The 19,528-nt window shown below is 34.6% G+C and overlaps 1 protein-coding gene across 2 annotated transcripts in view; it reads left to right on the top strand.

The window, feature by feature from the left end:
• Window positions 1-19,528, top strand: part of Gabrg2 (gamma-aminobutyric acid type A receptor gamma2 subunit) — an 88,954-nt gene that overhangs the window by 7,707 nt on the left and 61,719 nt on the right. For both annotated transcript variants that reach the window (XM_021211872.2, XM_021211873.2), the window contains exons 2-3: window positions 15,420-15,571; window positions 16,927-16,994. In XM_021211872.2, the coding sequence (XP_021067531.1) occupies window positions 15,420-15,571; window positions 16,927-16,994 (220 nt within the window). The remainder of the gene's footprint in view (window positions 1-15,419; window positions 15,572-16,926; window positions 16,995-19,528) is intronic.

Raw genomic sequence — 19,528 nt, 5'->3', positions numbered from 1 at the left:
AAAACAAAGGGCAGTGATGGAAGCCACACTGTGCTCTATGGCACTGACAAGGCACAGGCTAAATTCCCAAAACTTCAATGTGGATGTGTGTTATATATGTTATATAATTTTAAATATATCAAAAATAATAATTATATTATATAACATATAGTGTAGTATATTAGTATAAAACAAGACATTTGGTTTTATAAATGAATATATATATATATATTAAGTAATAAATATTATTTATCATCTCCAACTGATATATCTTCTTTAGTCTTTGTTAGTTCAATATATATGGCCAAATATAGTCATAGAAGGTATCATGACCATCTAAAGTATACATGTCAACTGTATTCTATTATTAACTCCAGAAGCATTAAAGCCAGATCATTTAGATATAACAAAACCAAAATTACAGGGATGGAGGTATTCATATTTTAAGTGCAAAACAAAGTGAATGTCACATAAGAGTGCACATAAGGAACTTGTAGTGCCTCGGCAGTTTTTATTTTAATTTTATTTAGCATTTCCAATATAGAATATTTTGGCAAAATTAAATGATAGTCGTCAAGTTAACAAATTAACTGCTTTCTCAATCCATTTTCTTTCTATTTTAGCTCTTCAAGAATAAACAGAATTTAAATAAGTAGTTGCTAAACTAATGGTGGAATCAGGGACCAGTGGACAGGCCTGTTCACTGAAATGCTCATTTAAGATACTATCTTTTTCTTTGACAAACCTTATGGAAAAAAATTTTAATTTATTTTCTTTTACTTCCTATTTGTCTCAGGAAAGATAATTTTAGTGAATTTGTTTGCTTCTCTAGTATATGCCCAACAATAATTAATTAATATTATATAATAATTAACATATAAAAACAATAATTTAATTAGATAATGGGAATCATGTAATTTTCTCTGTACAATTTCTTTATTTTGAAAAGGAAGAAAGAAAAATATTTTGTTTTATTTTTCAAAAGTCTCTTCCTTTTAAACTTTAAATCCCTCAAATTTGGCTACAAACCAAGAGAAAACATACTATAACAAAACAATAGTTTTGCAGTACATTCTAAAGTATTATAAAGTCTTTAAGAGAAGCAACCATTGAATAACTCTCCAATTTTTTGTGCCTCATTGATGTCATCATAGCAGGGGGAAATCATCTGTTACCTAGGTTACTGCAACAGCACCCAAAATACATTTTTTCACCATATTTGCTTCCTAAAAATTCATTTGTGACAGAGCAGACAAAACTCCAAGCTGACCTATTCAATAAAAATCTAATCAAATCAGTAAGTTTTTCAGGAATTAATGTATAGTTACATGAGTTTTTATTGATAGCATTTTTAATATGAGTGGCCATAGATTTCTACTGTTACAATTAATATTAATAAAATTAAGTGTTTATGTATTTTCTTTTATGCTCATTATATTCTTCCACCCAATGATTTGAAGTACAATTATGTTGCATGTATCATAAAATCTTTTTAATGTTGAGTTTTAATATATCTTTCCATCTTCAATGTGTGTCTGCATTGAAGTTTATGGGACAATGTTGCCATCCACATTATTATATAAGTATTTCTGAGAATATTCTTTAATTTCTCTTGATAAAAGTATTTAGATGCAAAATTTGCTGTGTTGTAACACTACAATAATTTAGAAGAGTTTTGCAGTGTACAACAGTAAAAGACACTTCAGATTTCACATCTTTAGACTGTAACTGTTTGCAAAAATCATGTTTCTATATAATCATTTATCCAAATGTTAGCAGCATAAAATGAATACTTTTTTTTCTTAGATTTCCTTAGAAACACATATATGAGCAGCTTAGGTGAGCACTTATATCTCAGAGTCTCTAAGTTGTGTGATGTTCTACTGATATCCAAATGTACTAAATAATCTCTTTTTCAATCACTCATGACTTATGCTGGAGGATACCCAGACAATTCTGACATGTGACAGTGGCCAAAGGAAAGGTGTCTGCTGGTTTACTATATAAAAGCATCATAGGTTGTGGCTAAAATACATGAATGGAACCTTGTCTCTCATACTCCTGTAGAACTGAAAATCTGAGATTAGCCTGGTGTGCTTCCAGTGAGAGACTTCCACTGTATTACAGAGCTTTCTGTATGCCACACTGAATGTAATTAGATGCCTTTAAACACCAGCCTTATTTTCTATTTTTCTCTACATTTGCTGTATATAAGTTTATTAGCTACTTTTCATTTTCTCTGAGCCATACTATCTTTCACATGAATTTTTCATGAAAGAGTTGAGAATTTTAGAGTTGTTTACACACTTCTTTTATATTTCATGCTTTAAAATGAAGGTATTAAGTTGAATGATATTCACAAAACTAATTTTTATTTTGAAAACAAAATTAATAAAGTATCAACACACTACACAAACATACATACACACAGAGAGAGAAAATTTATAGTATTAAATATATACCAAATAAAATTCACAATGCCATAAAACTACAAATATGTAAGCATTCAAATATTCATGGAAATATTCATAGCAGTTTTTGAAGGTTTTCCAGGTGATTCTCTGTCAAGTAGGTCATTTACAGTTTCACAGATTCAAGAAAGAACTTCTTTCAAAAACTCATTGTGGTTCCCACCTGCAGCACAATCTCTCTGATGAACAAGCATCAGAGACATCCTTGCAGACACACAAGGAATGAGAGAGTACCTCGTCTAATTAATTCTGATTTTGAATAATTTCCCCAACTTTTAGCAGACATTTAAGTCTCAATGAAGTCCATAAAAAAGTTTCAAGTGTACTTTAGGTAGAAGTTTGTTGAAAATAAAGGATTCAGGCCTATTTAGAGGAATCAAAATATGACATCCTGCTTTTCTATTAACAGAGTCTATATAACATATTTTCATATGTTATTAGGCTCTGTTCCTAGTACTATGACAGGTGCTAAAGAACAGAGCTAAATAAGGTAAGCACTTGTTCTTATGGTACTAATATTGTAGAATAAAAACATGTCTTTAAAATATAGTGGTATATTACATATGATGATAATACAAGCTTACACCACTTATTTCTCCTGACTCCAAGAAGTTGTATAACTAAGATATGTTTTGTCCTCGGTCATTTTTATACAACTACATCTACAAAATTCCATTCATGTTCCCTTGGCTGACATGGCCAAATATGTGTCTCTCCAGAGCTCCTAAGTACTTAGCTGATTGTGGAATGAAAGTGGAAGTTCAAGTACATAAATCCATTCCATCATTCCATGTCCTGGTTTCTCTGTCTTAGTAAATACTCACCGCACTCCTATTACTTTCTTTGTCCTATTTTTTTTTCCTCAACACAACACAGAAACACACACAGACATACAGAAACAGACAGATGGACACACACACACACACACACACACACAGAGAGAGAGAGAGACTCATACACACCAGCCTTGCAGTGAGAAGGTAGACAGGAAAGATAAACAATAAATAACAGTAAAAGAAAAAAGAAACACACACACACACACACACACACACACATAATGATGACACTTTAACATTACTATTGTAATGTTAAAACAAATCAAATAAGGTTTGTGATATGAATAAAAATAAAATTATGGAAATTTACTTTCCATAGGATGATCAAGGAAAATCATTCTGGACAACGCATAAGAACTCATAGTGACTATTTAAGAAAAATTGAAATTACTATGGGATTGAGTAAACATACCTATAATTAGAATGGTTTGAGGTTAAAAACAAATACAAGGACCTTAGGGAATAAGATTTTGACATAATTTGAGCACTAAACTAAATCCAGATGTTTGACCCACTATATCCAAAGGTAGAAAAGTCAAAAGAAAGAATTTGGGAAGCCAGAAACTATTTCATAGTGCCCAGACTTACAGCTATAGTATGAATTTAAACTATAGCTCAAGTAAAGGCTTTGGGTTGGTGAGAATATTTCAGGATATCAGTCTCATTCTGAAGAAAGATATGTACATATCCTTTGAAGATTGATGAATTCGGTAGTTCACACACCAATTTTCAATCACTTGACAATTAATTGATTAACTGTTGGAGTCTGCTGTCTCAGACATCTTAGCATGTCTTTTATCTGAACAAGGTTGAGAAACACATTAATTGTTGTAGCAGTCCAGTTATTTCAAACAAATATTTGCAGCAGTTATAAAAGTATCTCTCTGTATACTTACTGATTTGTTCAGACAAATTTAGTTTCATGGTGCCAAAATTATTGCATAGAAAAATGGTGAGGAATTCCTCATATAATAATTAAATTTTGTATTAGTTGATTGATTTAAGCATTCTAAGAAATTGTCATGGAGAGGATTAGTAGATGTGTTTTAATTTATCACCTATAAAGTTAATTAGTGTGGACCGAATTTAGCAGAAATAAGATTCATCTATACTGAAGATTGACTTATTAAAACTTTAACATTTGGCCAATATATAATTTTTTTAAAAAAATACAGATTCCAGTTTTTCGTAGGTACCTTCAGTTCTCGTGGCAAGTTAAAACAGTTTGGAGTGTTTTGACTCAGCAGCTCACTGGTTTCTATGAACCCCAAAGCTAAGGATATCATCCAATACAACGTGAAGCTGACAACAGACTTCCCTCTCTGGCTACTACCTTTTCATCTGATATTCTCACCAAAGTATGTTCAAATGCCCCCATTTATGACGTTCTTTTGTTTTTTAACGACACAATAATATTAATTTGGAATGTCTAAATGGTTCTAACCTTATGACAAGGTGAACGCTATCAATTAATTAGTAGTGTATGAATGATAAAACCCATCTTTTTGTAATATAATTTTTAAAAACTTCCTAATGAAATCAACATGGTAGCTTAAAAACATGTTTAAATTTCATCCCCAGAGCCATCCCCACGTTAGAACAGGCTAAATGGGGAACTGGTGTTCTTGGGACAATATCATTCATATGTAGCTTGTAGCAAAAAAAAAAAAAAAAAAAAATCCTGTTTTTGCTGAGAGTAAGGGTCTGTGTCAACATTGCTGAAATTAACCTGCTTACAGAAGTAAGAGGAAATGTAACACCCTATCTAAACGCCAAAAATAAGTAAAGTGTATAACAAAGTTACAAAACCACTGAACTATTTCAATAATAAAATATTCATTTGAATAATAAAATATTCAACCCCAGAAACCAAGATAAAATATAAAGGTAAATATGATTCTTTGAAACTCATCTTAACTTTTGAAATATAAAGCAAATAAGAACACAGGACTTTGAGCTAGTGTTTATTAGGTAAGTGCACAGTTCAAGCGTGGTAGGACAATACTACAGAGATTTCGGATGAGGGACATCAATGAAATTTTGTTTGAATGCCTTTGAATGTGGTGCATTTAACTACCTCTCTGGATATATGCAGATATTCTATGGAAAATAAACATGCCAACCTTCTCTTTCTTACATCTGCTTTCAATGGCCTTCAGACTTCATTAGACCTGGAACAGTTTGGTCCTTGACACACACACTATTTGGGAAGATGCGTAGATTTTCCTGTGCATCTATGGTTCTATCATAAACACATAAAATGTGTGTGTGTGTAGGAACTTATTTCTATTTTCTTTTTCTTTTCCCCTTTTGGATTTATTTATTTATTTATTTGATGTGTATGAATACACTCTAGCTGTCCTCAGACACCAGAAGAGGGCATCAGATGCTGATACGGAGGGTTGTGAGCCACCATGTGCTTGCTTGCTGGGACTTGAACTCAGGACCTCTGGAAGAGCAGCCAATGCTCTTAACTGCTGAGCCATCTCTCTCCTTCCTTTTATTTCTGATAGGAAAAAAAAAAAACATTATCCATCGCTTAAAATAGTGTTTGTTCTAGAAGAAAATACTTATCTTTTTCACAAAACATTGAGCTTTAAAGTGGAGAGAGGCCCTTCAGTAGATTTAACCTTGGTGTCGAATTAGTTGCCCTGGGAGACAGGTTAGTCATACTCAAAGAGAATGCCAGACTGTAGTCTCTTGAGTGCTGTCTTTCTCTTCTACTTCAAGTGTTTGTCTCCACAAATAAAAATAGAGGTGTTTGACACCAGCACCGCACCTACCACTTTCTTTGTCTACCTACAGCTGTGTCTTGCATGAGTACCAAATTCAAGCCGATTAACCGAAGGTTGAAAAAAATCTAAACCTGTAAATCATCACTTTTTAAATTCAGCCACTCTCATGATTTCACAGCCTTAACTGACATGTGGCAATTTCCATATTGCATATGAATTTTTATACTTTCGATTTATTTCATTTTAATGACAGTACACGCACTATGTGTGTGTGCATACATGAGTATATGATTATGTGGATGCATTTTAATGTGAGTAGAGATGACATAGATGTCAGAGGTATAGGTCTTCCTGGAGTTGGGAGTTGCAGGCTGTTGTGAGCTAACCAATGTGGGTGGTAGGATCTGAGTCAGACCACCTAGAAGACTACAATTTTCTCATAACCACTGAACCATATCTCTGCCCCATTATTTACTGGACTTTTTTTTTTAAAATCCCAAGTGCTAGTGGTTCAGTGTAATTTTATAGCCTCAGGATATTCATTTAAAATATTAAAAACTAAAAATTAGGTCACTTTTCATAGTAGAAGACAGTTAGCTACAAAGTAATTGCAATAGAGCTAGAATAATGTTACTGTGTTTTATTACATGATTTTTATCTATCAGAAAAGTTGATTTTGTTATTGCTCTCTTTACAAAGTAGATTAGCAAACTGAAAACAATAGTTGAATGCCAATTACAGACAACTGAGTATTTACCAAATATGATTATGTATGCTGAAAGAATATTAAAAACAGTGAAACTTTTTATATATCTGTTTACTCTCTTTTGATACTATGTCTACAAGACATTAAGAGAAAATTAACATGGATTTTTAACTAATTTTACAAATAACATGTGCTATTATTGATGCATTCAATATTTTAAAATGATGTTAAATGGACATGCTAGCAAATGCCAGGCATTTGGGTGATTTGGGAAAAAATGCTGTTGAGGTCAGAAATAGCTAATGGAAGTGTAATTGTCCTGCGTCTAACTTTTGTGGTTAATTAGGTTATTTTTAGCTGATTTTGTTGTGAAATGAAATGTAAATAAGTGCACAAGGTGAAAATAAAAATTGAATATTGCACAATGAAGCAAAAATTTATGTTTTAGCAACCAACTCTGGAAAGAAAATATTGCTCTAAGTCCAGGAAATACCTTCAACTATTTGCTACTCTTTCTTCTCTTCCTTGCCTCTGCTGAACTGCTGTCTATATATTAACATTGCACATACTTTATCCTCCATTAAACTTCACATCACATTTTTATGTATATTTTTGTATGCACATCATACTTTGTTTAGATTTCTATTATTTGAGTTTATATTGTTGCATGTACCCACACCTTGCTAACTTTATTGACAACGAGGATTTTATTACATGAAATTGACAGCAATTCATTACATGTACATGCCACATTTTCTGAAACAATTCTACTACCAATTTGGGTTATGTTCGGTTCTGTCTATGGGTCTACAGATGTCTTTATGCATGAATTTAAGAAGATATGAGCATGTCTATTTTTCTGGAATAAAACTTCAGATGGAATGGCTGCATTATAGGATGTACAGATGCACATGGCAGACAGATAATAGCAAACCATTTTCCTCATACAGGTGTATTAAATATAAATATTCTGTGTCATTGCATATTTTGGGAGGAATTTAAGAAAAATAAAAACAAGCCGTGACAAGAGGGCTGTCTCAGCAAACGAATGATGGTAGTAATCCTAAAACACTGTGATTGTTCTGTCTGTGGAAACTCTTTGTTCTTTGTGAGTATAGAGGTTGTCTTCATGTTTGACTCTGTCACCTCCTATATACCAATAGTCATTTGCTTTCTGTGAAGCAGATATATTGTGGGATGCTAATTCCAATTTGGAATTTAATGGAGGGTAAACAATTAAGCTAAAAACCTAAGCATAGTTCATCATCCAGCTGGAGTTTTTGGCTTTCGGTACATCATCCTCCATGAAACATACAGTGAGACTTTCTGTGAGTATTTAGAAAGTAAGTGTCCTCTCTTTTAAAGCAAACTTTTGTAAATGTTTACTCCTTTGAGACTTAAAACAGGGGAGCAGAAAAAGGAAGAGTTGTCCACACCATGTGACCACATGATCAAAGCAAGTCTTTGCTTGATACTATGCAGGAAAATTGGAAGAGACAAAGATAAAGAGTCTGGTTTGTGGTGGTGTTTCATATATATATATTTAAAGATTTATTTTATTTATATGAGTACACTGTAGCTGTCTTCAGACACACCAGAAGAGGGCATCAGATCTCATTACAGATGGTTGTGAGCCACCATGTGGTTACTGGGAATTGAACTCAGGACCTTTGGAAGAGCAGTCAGTGCCCTTAACTGCTGAGCCATCTCTCCAGCCCCTCATTTATATTTTTTGAAACAAGTTTTCATTATGTAACCCATATGTAACCCAGAATTTTTACACATTCTGGGATTGCTTCATATTCATGGCAGTCCTGCATGGATTCTCATGTGCTGAGAATATAGCCATAGACAACCATGTTAAGCCTGAACCTCTCTTTTTAACTCACAATTTAAAACTGCTTTAATGCTCATTGAAGTCCATCCTGCCTCTGCCATTATAATTATTTGTATTCCTGTTTTCCAAATTAATCTGGAGGTTCTGACACTTGTCGTCAAGATTCATTTCAGCTAATGAAACTTATTTGTAATAGATTGTTAATAAATATTTTTCATTTTACGTGCTGGTCTTTATGTGTGATAATTGATTGAGCCAAATAGACATACTGATTAATGAATACAAACCCAATTCCAAGAACTGAGCTATATATGACCTAAGAACATCATTCTAAGCTGGGTAAAATGCTCTCAGATTAATCTACATGCATGTATGCTTTTTTTTTTTTTTAATCCATTCATTGATCAATTCTTAGCAAAAGCTATTAAGGTCAGCTAGATATTCATCCAGGAAACAGACAGATGCATAGACTATTGAAGGCTCTACAAATGGAACTGCTGCTGTCTTGAGTACTCTATTCGTGAAAGCCAAGATATCTTCCAAGAGTTCCAGTTAGTCTAGAAAATAGGATGGCTGCAAGATCCCAGCGCTATGTCCTGATTCTTCTGCACTCTCATATGATCTCAGTGCCTCTAGTCCAAGAGGTTGTGAATCTTCTACTAAATCCTCCTTCTTGAGATATATCCTCTAGCTCATTCAATTGTCTGGTTTATGTGAGAATGTGGCTTTCCAAATACAACACAAGTTGAAATGCGGCAGCTGATCACATCCATTAACTGAAGTTGCAAGTTTTGCTGTTATTCCCCATAGAGGCCACATCAAGTCATTGTTGTCTACAATGTCAAGTTTACAAAAATGTGAACTTTATTAACTTTGTGCTGAAGGTTCCATATTGTTCACTGGATTCAGTTATAACCTAATTTATCCTCCTAAGTGGAAATGAGCTGGGACTATCGTTTATCTTTTTGTTGTCTACTTGATAACTACACATAGAGCAACAGTTCTCATTGCTGGGCTGTGACCTTTGAGGAGGTTGAATGATCTTTTCATAGGGTCACATAAGACGTTTGGAAAACACAAGTATTTACATTACAATTGATAACAGAGAAAAATTACAGTTATAAAGCAACAAGAAAAATAGTTTTATGATTGGGGGTCAACACATCACAAGGAACTGTATTAAAGGGTCATAGCATTAGGGAGTTTGAGAACCACTGCAACTGAGGATTCTTTTATCATAATTATTTCTCAAAGCTTTGCAGCGTCTAGAATATATATATTATGCTTTGACAAATCAAAGTGCCTACTGATAATTATGAATGTGTATAATGATTTGTGAAGATAGCAGTTATAGGAACATCCATGCTTAAAACACGGAGAGACACATTGAGGTTTCTAAAGTTTTTTTCTATAACACTATGAATATTTAATAGTATATTTGCTATGATAAAAACCAAGTATGCAACCACTAACACATCCTGTTTATACATAACAATATGGCTCAGTGGATAAGTTAAATACCTCCATTCAAATTACCAGAGGCTTTGCAAACCCAGGGGTGGTAGTATACGACTGAGGTCATTTTCCATCCTGAAAGGTAAAACTAAGAGAACAAACCCCCACTGTACAATTTTTTTTTAGTATAAATTATTTAAAATTGTCACTATTTTGATATATATGACCTGGGGATATATAATGACATGCAAAATATTGTGTATATAAATCACTGTGTCTATAAAATAAATCTGAAACCAGTACCAACATAGCATTAGTGTACTGACTTTTAAACCACTCTAGCATGTGTGGCTTAAAGTATTTTAAGGATAAAAATAAATGAGATTCCCTTTATTATGTTATTTGAATGCATTACCTATATGAGAGAAAGAAAAATACAGAGTACATTTATGAGGCAGAGAATATGAATGGATTTAAATAACAGCTCATTTAAGCAACAAATGCAGTTTAATTCTTGTCTAACTATCTGTTCTTTTATGCTGTGTAAGTGTAATAGAAACCTGCTTATTTAACCTAGAGCTATAGTAAATCTATTAGAATACGGCATAGATAAATGTATAAAACTTCTTAAAAATAACTATTTAAATTTTGACAGCAAACATTCCAAATATGTACCAAAATCAAATATTTAGAATATTTTATGTGATTGTTTTTTTACATTTTTAATTTTTTACTTACTTTTTTTAGTAGATATTTTCTTTATTTACATTTCAAATGTAATCTCCTTTCCTAGTTTCCCCTCCAAAAATCCCCTATCCCCTCCCCCTCCCTCTGTTCCCCAACCCACCCACTCCCACTTCCTGGCCCTGGTATTCCCCTATACTGGGGCATAGAACCTTCACAGGACCAAGAGCCTCTCCTCCCATTGATGCATGAACAATTACTTTTATGTAATTGTAACTGTACTTTCTTTTTTACAAGTCCCGCCCTTTCATAAATAACGCATTATCAGTTTTAAAGTGAGTTAATGTTTATAGTTATGGCTTAGTTCAAACTATATATAAATTGCAAAAACAGAAATAAAAATGAATACTGTGATTTACAACATGGAGACACAGATTCAAATGACTAAGGCAAATGGGGAACAGAAATCTATTAAATTCCAATGATTACGAAGTTTATAAAGAGCCTCACTTATGATTGTAGATGGATCTTTGAGTTCAGCATTTCTAGAAGATCCACTGAGGCTCTTTGTGCTACAACTCTTGCTTAAAGAGCCTTATCGCAACCACTGTAGCATTTCACAAGTGAGAAGACTGAAGGTTTATGGACATGTTCCACAGACACGTCATTAAGGTGGATTATTTTTTTTTAATTATTATAATTAGTTTAAGAATAACTTTGATTTCATTTCATTTCCTTTTATAAGGAAATGTTTTCTTAAATTAAAAGGCACCACAAAGAGTATGAACTCTAAATAATTCCCAGGGGACTCTAATTGAACCCTGAACTTAGATTTTCAAGTTTATGTTTGCTTTCAAGTCACACAACAGTTAAATGGATTTTTCTTAAATCATTCTGAGTCTCTTGGTGTCCAGCCATGCTCGCAATTTATCAAGGCTCCTCAGTTACTAGTCAGACATTATCATAGCCCATCTGTAAATACAGAAGCCCCACCTCCAAAGTCCAGAAGAAACAGACTACCGTGATGAGGGAAATCGGTTCCTTTATTTTTTTCAGACAAATCTGGAAATGATCCCAGATTATGCATCATCCCCTTTCATTTAGATCTCAGCTGGGAGAGCTGCAGAGAAGATAAATCTCATTTATTTATAATATAGGGGCTCATTATTTTCTTCCTGGAAAACATCTGTTTTTAGGTCTTCTGAAATAATCTTAGGTAAATGACTTGAAACAGCATTTATTGACTCAGGCTTTAGTTACAGTTTATGAGCCATTATGCTGACCCAGCATTGCTCGCCTTATTTTAATAATTGTGATGGGCCTGAATACTAAATAATCATCTTATTCCTATACATTGTAATATGAGCACTGATAATGTCTCATGCTGAAAGTTTAGAAACTTTGATTTACTAAATTTGAGTAGACAATCTCAAGTGACAAATTGAAAATTAATATAGAGGGCAGACCAGATATTTGACTCCTAAATATATGTTCTTAATTTCTCTGTTGTATTTTAACTCTTCATGTTTATTTGGGCAATTTGAAGTATGGAAATAACACTACCACAAAAGTAACCAATTAGGTTTTGTTTCAGCAATTGATAGGAAAGTGATAATTTTGGGAAAATGATTAGTTTTATTCAGGGTAACATCCTTCCTTCTAATTAAGTATGTTTATGTTTATATTAAATTATTTTTTGATCCTAGTTGCTAGACATTAAAAGTAATATTAATATGGTACTACTGTACTTAAAACACTCATTTGTTACTATGAAAAGTTTCTAAAAATACAAGGCATATTAAATCACAAAATAAGCATCATCTTCTTATATTACCCAAAAGAGGATCCATCCATATATCTGAAATGGAAGGAGGGAGGGTGGGGATTTAAAAGGCACTTACACTTTTGCATGAGTATTTATGGTGATAAAATACTATCTTGATTACATTTGATGAACCAAACCTATTCTTTCCTCATAAACTAAATAACTTAAATTTTCTCCCTGCTAGAAAGCCTTCCCCTTTCACACTAGTAAGATCTGGGTCATAGGATTAGAACTCCATTAGGCAGTGCTTAGCCGTGCTTTGGAGAAATGAGTCTCTGAAACCCAGAGGCAATTTCCTATCAAAGAGCTGGTCAAGGCTGCAGTGAGGTCTGTCTTTGGATAGCCTGTTGAAATACTGCCAGACTGTCTGATTCCGTATAGATACTCTAGAATGAAGGCTTGCCTGAAGCTCCTATCCTCATTAAAGTACAAAATGTAAAATGGAACCTTTGGTATGTTATTGTAGAAATGTTTAATTTCAATCAGGGTTTCTTCCCCCTGTGACCATTTAGTTCCCAGATAAAAGACGCCCACAACCTTTATATATAATAAGCTTTAATCAGCTTTATCCATGTACTTTATTATTTTTATGTTTTGTTTTATAACTTCATATGGGAATATATTATATTTATATCACTTTCATTCTTCCAAAAACATTATTGCTTGAGAATGTTATATATGTATACAACAATATATGATCATATCCACCCATCTTTTCACTTTTTACTCATGCTGGAACCTCCACCAACACATCCATTTTCCTCCCCACTTCATTCTCTCTTCTTTTTTTTCTAAACAAAATTCTCTACTAAGTCTTATTAGTTTTCTCATATGCTCATGGATATGAGACTGTCCACTGGAGTGTAGACAATGTATCAGTGGCTACACCACCAAACAAGTATTCATTCTTCCCCAGCAATTATCAATGGACATTAGCACCTCAGCGGTGCGGAGCTTCATGAAATGCTCCCCCATATGCTCGCATTTTGCCTGCTTGGTTTCTCTGTAGGTACCCAGAGGCTCTGTGAATTCAGGATTGTCATAACCATGCCATTTCCTGAAGAACCATTCCACAGCACACCTTCTTGTCGTCCAGTCTTTTAATCTCCTCTGCTATGATGTGCCCTGAGCCTTAGCAAGCTCGGGTGCATTGGGGTGGGGAAGGTTGTTAACAGTTACGCTGTGCTTACAGCCAAACATTCCTAATTTGTTGAACAGTTGTGAGTCTCTGCACTAACAATGTGTAGAGGGAAGAAAAACTTCTCTGGACAAAGTTGGGAGCAGCCTAGGTCTTGTAGGTGTAAGCATAATCTTTATGAAACAGTTTGACAGCTTATGAAAATAACAACATCAAAATTCCCCTCTAGGGTCTGTGACTTTACCAGGAGTAGAACATGGTACCAGGCTTGAATTCCCTTCTGGAGGAAAAGACTGCAAATCAATCAAAAGGCATGGGGTTGGCCCATAATAGTACCCAAAAACTCAAGTGCATTAGGTGCACCATTAGGCCTATCTTGCCTGGCAGATCAATATTGCACTATGCAACATTCAGCGATAGATGTCTGCCACCTAGCCTCATGACTCTAGCTTGATTCCCCAGCAACCACATGCTAGAACAGACGACCCCAGGTTGTTTGCTGACCTTTCCTCAAGTACTGACCGCCACACTTGTGCCACGACACACTTTCCTACCCCCAATTAAAGAACTTCAAATAAATAAATATAATAAAAATTAAAAAAAATATGATCTGTTCAAAGTTGCAATCTGCTGTCTAATGCTACCAATTCTATACCCTAATTAGAAGATTAAAACTAAATCTAAGACTGGGGTGTGAATCTTTATATGTTAACTTTCCACAATCCACCAATTTCATCCTAAAGTACAGATTTCTGGGGTGCTGATAGAAGTGAAAGGGAAAGGTTGACCAGAGCTTACGTTTTCCTTGACCTTGAAAATTACAACAATTTTGCCTATGGCAAAGGAGGGGCTAGACCATGTGATAGGGAAGATAAAAATCAGGAGATTCAGTTCATCTTCCAAATCCATTCCACACTTCTATACTGATACGAAGAACTTCTCAACAGGTTTCAGCATATAACGCAGAAAGCATATAGTCCTGCGACTATTTGATATGTCAAAACAATGAATTTTATTCATATGACTACAGTGTACCCAGCATCTCTGTGAGAGTCCAACTTAGTTAAGATTGCTGTGACAACGGGTGAATTAAAGTCTGCTACTACATTTTTCTTCATTGTACCAGTTTCTTAACAACAAAAGATAAATGGTTGGCTCTCGCCATCAGTGCAAGAAAGTGGAGAAAATACACATCATGTAGCCTGAGGACAGAAAAGGCAGTAAGCCTGAACTCTCCTCAGCGGCTCAATGCGGGAGGAGGGGCTGCCCTGAAAACTGTGGGAGTTGGGAGTGAATCTAATTATCAACTCTCTTATGTTCATTAATAGGTCGCAGTAAGTTAACTTCTCAAAGGAGCAAGGCGACGTTACAATGTTATGGCTGAATTCTTAGGCTTCACTATAATAATTTAAATATTATGTTCACAATTTTTAAAATGTCCCTTATGAGGCTGGGCAGGTTGGGAGAGATGAACATCAAATATGGAAAGGCAAAAATTAAAGATAACACATGGCTTATTTATAGATGGGAGGATATTTATAGAGGGGAGGGTAGAACACTCTGGAAAACTGGAGGCACTATTTTAATCTCCGTCTGCACAGTTTAGTTGATTAGATTAACCATTCGAGAAGCCCTTTGCTGTTTTTCTACCTTTGTGAAGTCCGGCCTCATTTCTCGTTTCCTCTGGCTTGTTTGACGTAGACATGGACTCCGCAGTAATCTATGACTGACGACCGTTATTTTGTTTTCTCAGCTTCACCAGCCAAAAGTCGGACGATGACTATGAAGATTACGCTTCTAATAAAACATGGGTGTTGACTCCAAAAGTTCCAGAGGGTGATGTCACTGTCATCTTAAACAATCTGCTCGAAGGGTACGACAACAAACTGCGACCTGACATCGGAGGTATGACGAGGCTATGGAATCTGTGCTGTAGAAAGGGACGTTACCAGCGTTAGTTACTCAAGTAGAATGACATGTTGGTCTTTTTCAAGTGCCAAAAAATTTAAATTATTTTTTCCAAATTTTTTATTAGGTATTTTCTTCATTTACATTTCAAAAGCTATCCCGAAAGTCCCCTATACCCTCTCCCCCCATTGCTCCCCTACCTACCCACTCCCACTTCTTGGCCCTGGTGTTCCCCTGTATGGGGCATCTAAAGTTTGCAAGACCAAGGAGCCTTTCTTCCCAATGATGGCCAACTAGGCCATCTTCTGCTGCATATGCAGCTAGAGACACGAGCTCTGGGGGTACTGGTTAGTTCATATTGTTGTTCCACCTATAGGATTGCAGACCCCTTCAGGTCCTTGGGTGCTTTCTCTAGCTCCTCCATTGGGGGCCCTGTGTTCCATCCGATAGCTGACTGGGAGTGAATTTGCACATTCCCTTTTGTATAGATGTTGTCTGTCTAAGTAAGGTTTGCCAACCCGAAAGTCAAGAGACAAGGAAGTAATCTCACTCTCAGGAGGGGAAGGGTGTGGATGTCAGTGGTGATGAAGAACTCTGTGCGCCATAGAGAGCTTGGGCATGGTACTTTCAAGAAAAATGAATAAAGATGAGACAAATGGGCTTGAATTTAAGCCCAGAACCATTTCATGTATCTTCTGTTCAGGAAATGTTAACTTAAAATAAATCATGTTCATTCGATCTTGAACGTTATACCACATATTTTTTTTTTTTTAAATATTAGTTCTGTATAACAAATCGGTGTGAAACAGTTTCCATATAGTTTCTTATACTGTCTACACAGTAGGTCATTGGGGAAGATTTTGATTCGCTATTGGCTAGAGATGCATGAAGGTGAAGTTTAAAAAAAAAATGCATCAACAGGAGTACTGTTGTTTTGTCTACTTTGGACTTCTAAAACTTAGATCCCCTATCACTCATTAATCACTTTCCTATGTGCATCAATCAAGAGTGGTCAGGAATCACAAACAGCTTCCGGAGCCTGGTGGGGGATGGGGAGTGGGAGGGGAAAGTGAGGAAAACCAGGAGAATCGAGAGAACATTGGAGAAAAAGCAAACTGAAAGAAACATCTCTTGATTTCTACTACACATTTTTTTTTAATTTTGAAATAACTTGATTAAAAGAAGATATTTCTTTGAAAACAAAAAATATGAAAATGTGAAGAAGCATTGACTAGAACTAAATTAGTTGTGAATAAATCATTTCTAGGGAGTCAGGCTAAAAAAGCAGACTAAATGAATACAATTTTGTTCCTGGCAAAAACAAACACACATTCTTGTAATTTTCCTTGCAGTGAAACCAACATTAATTCATACAGACATGTATGTGAACAGCATTGGTCCAGTGAATGCTATCAATATGGTGAGTTATAGAATTTAATTGTCTATATTTAGCTTAGAAATAAGGACTATATTTTTTTGAAGGAAATGAAGATTTTGAAAAAAAAGACAATATTGCATGATATTATACTGCTTAAAATTTGAAGATAGTTGTCATTAGAATCAAATGTGGTTTGATATGAAATTAATGTGTGTAATTGTGATATAATGTTGATCCAAAAATACATATGAAATCTGTCTTCTTTTTAGAAGCTTGATGGTATAGACATAATAGTTTGGTTCAAATTAGAAATGTTTCTTAGAGTACATACTGTATATTTTATATTTTCAACCCAAATCTAAATTGAAAAACTAGATTAAATATCTAATATACTATAATGATATAAATGTATAATATATTTTATTATGAATAATATGGTAATATATAGTAAAAATACAAATTCAGCTAAATTGATATAGCAGAAAATTATTATTTCAGTGCCATGCCTTATACTGTAATATATATAACAACACAATAAATTATAGTGATGTTATGAATTAAACCTGGTATTTACCATGATAGAATAAATGTATTTTATGCTGTATCGTTATGTTCAGAAACACAGAGAGGATGACATAAACTTACAATTACTCTCATTACTTACATAATCATTAAAATAATCTCAAATATTACAACCTGAGTATTTGGACCAAACTGTAAATATTTAAAGACAGTCTGTAAGTAATAATTTAGTGTTGTCTGTGCTGGAAGTGTGTGGAAATGTAAAGCTTAGCTTCTGGTCAGAATGAGGGTCTCTGGGAACTTCCCTTAGTTTTATGAAATGTGGTTTTTATTGTCATTTTGTTTGGAGCTAAATTATGTCTAGATTTATTGCATCATTTTATTTTTCAACTCAGCATTAATTAGTTGAAAAATAGTTCATAAAATTTGTCATTTACCCTATACTTAAAAATTTCAGACAGAAGCAATTTTGGGTTAAAAATTTTGTAGGTGGGGGGTGACCCCATCCCTCCAGTGGGTTTCTGTCTGAATATTGGAGGTAGTCTCTTCAGGTTTTATACAGCATTCTTGGGCATTTTGGCTAAGATCATCCACATTGAGTCCTGGGATCCTCTCACATCTGAGGTCTCTGGGACTTTGTTTCTCCTCAATCCCAGCCCTGGCAGCTACATCTTTCCATTCCTTCTCCTGGCCTTCTGGACCTCTCTGCTGGCTACCCTCTTAGAAGCAAAAGGGAAAGGGTATAGAGAAAAGAACTCTCTAAGAGGAAATGGGGTCAGGATTATGGATATGAATAAATAAAATAATTAATTCATATAATAAAAAAGGATTTTGAACTGAGAAAGGTGCAGGGTATAAACAGTGGTCTGTAGTCTGTCACAGTGAGACCCAGGAGCATGTGGTACAGGTGAAAGGATTGCAGAACAGTGTGCATGCAGCAACATCCATGCATCCTGATGTTTCGTGTAGTAGTGATAAACCAGGCCTGCCCCAGATGCCTCATGCTTTGTGATACACAATGGAGTATGGGATACCAGATAAATAAGGAGGCCCTGCTGAGTTTTCCAAATTCTAAGAATTCTAAGTCATTTTCATTTCTTCTGCTTTTCCTGTTTAAGATCAATCTGACTGAATCAGTATACGAAGCAGTGAAAAGTACAGGAATGGCTGTTTGGAACCACGCTGCTGCTGCATAATTTAAGATGCCATTCATTGTTATAAGAGCCAATTCTTTGGATTATAGATGTAAAGTGGTTTATTAAATGAGTGGACAAGTGTCAACAAAAAACAAAACCAAAAAGTAAACAAAAGCAACAACAAAAACCACACAAAGTGTCAGCAGGATTTGGGTTTTCACTAAAAACTCTCATACTGATGACAAATCAAAACGCTAAGACCACGAGTATCCGGGAACTTGAAGGTAGACCCATGTATTAGGGTTAGTTTTTCTTTTGTAAAAAGAGGGTAACAAAGCATAACTAATAAAGAAGGATTTCCTCGGGACTGCCTATGAATGGGGCAGCCTCACCAGATCTGCTCTTTTCTAATTCCAGCCCTGCAGGCCTAAATGTCACACGGTACTTGCTTGTCTTTGTCTGATGTCACCTGTCTTATATTTGATTTGATAGGCTCTTAAAGTGAATTGTTATGTTCACCTGTCATCATTACATTTAAGAATATGCTCCACGAGAGAGATTAATTCAGTGTAAGAATCACTACTAATATTTTAATAAAATAACTTTATTCTAATCCACTCACAAATAAAAGCATTGCATAGCTAAGCAAAGTAAGCAATTTAATTATGTTAATCTTATTTAGAGAAATGGAATAAACAGTCATAACTTCTAGTATGTTGTCTTTCGAATTTGCTATTTGTCAGGGGCAAAGCATTTTATACATTTTCACAGGAGTAACCTTTCTTTTATTTTAAGTCAGCTGAACCTACAACTCCATTTAAGTATACTTGGATGCATGGGGCTTCAATTTGCTCTACAGTAGTGAACCTGGAACAATTATTCTTTTAGGTAACATTGGTATCTGGGTCATAGAGGCAG

The sequence above is a fragment of the Mus pahari genome, chromosome 14 (assembly GCF_900095145.1).
Source record: "Mus pahari chromosome 14, PAHARI_EIJ_v1.1, whole genome shotgun sequence".
NCBI classification, from domain to species: domain Eukaryota; kingdom Metazoa; phylum Chordata; class Mammalia; order Rodentia; family Muridae; genus Mus; species Mus pahari.
The sequence above is the reverse complement of the archived record's forward strand: the minus strand, read 5'-3'. Positions and strand labels throughout refer to the sequence as shown.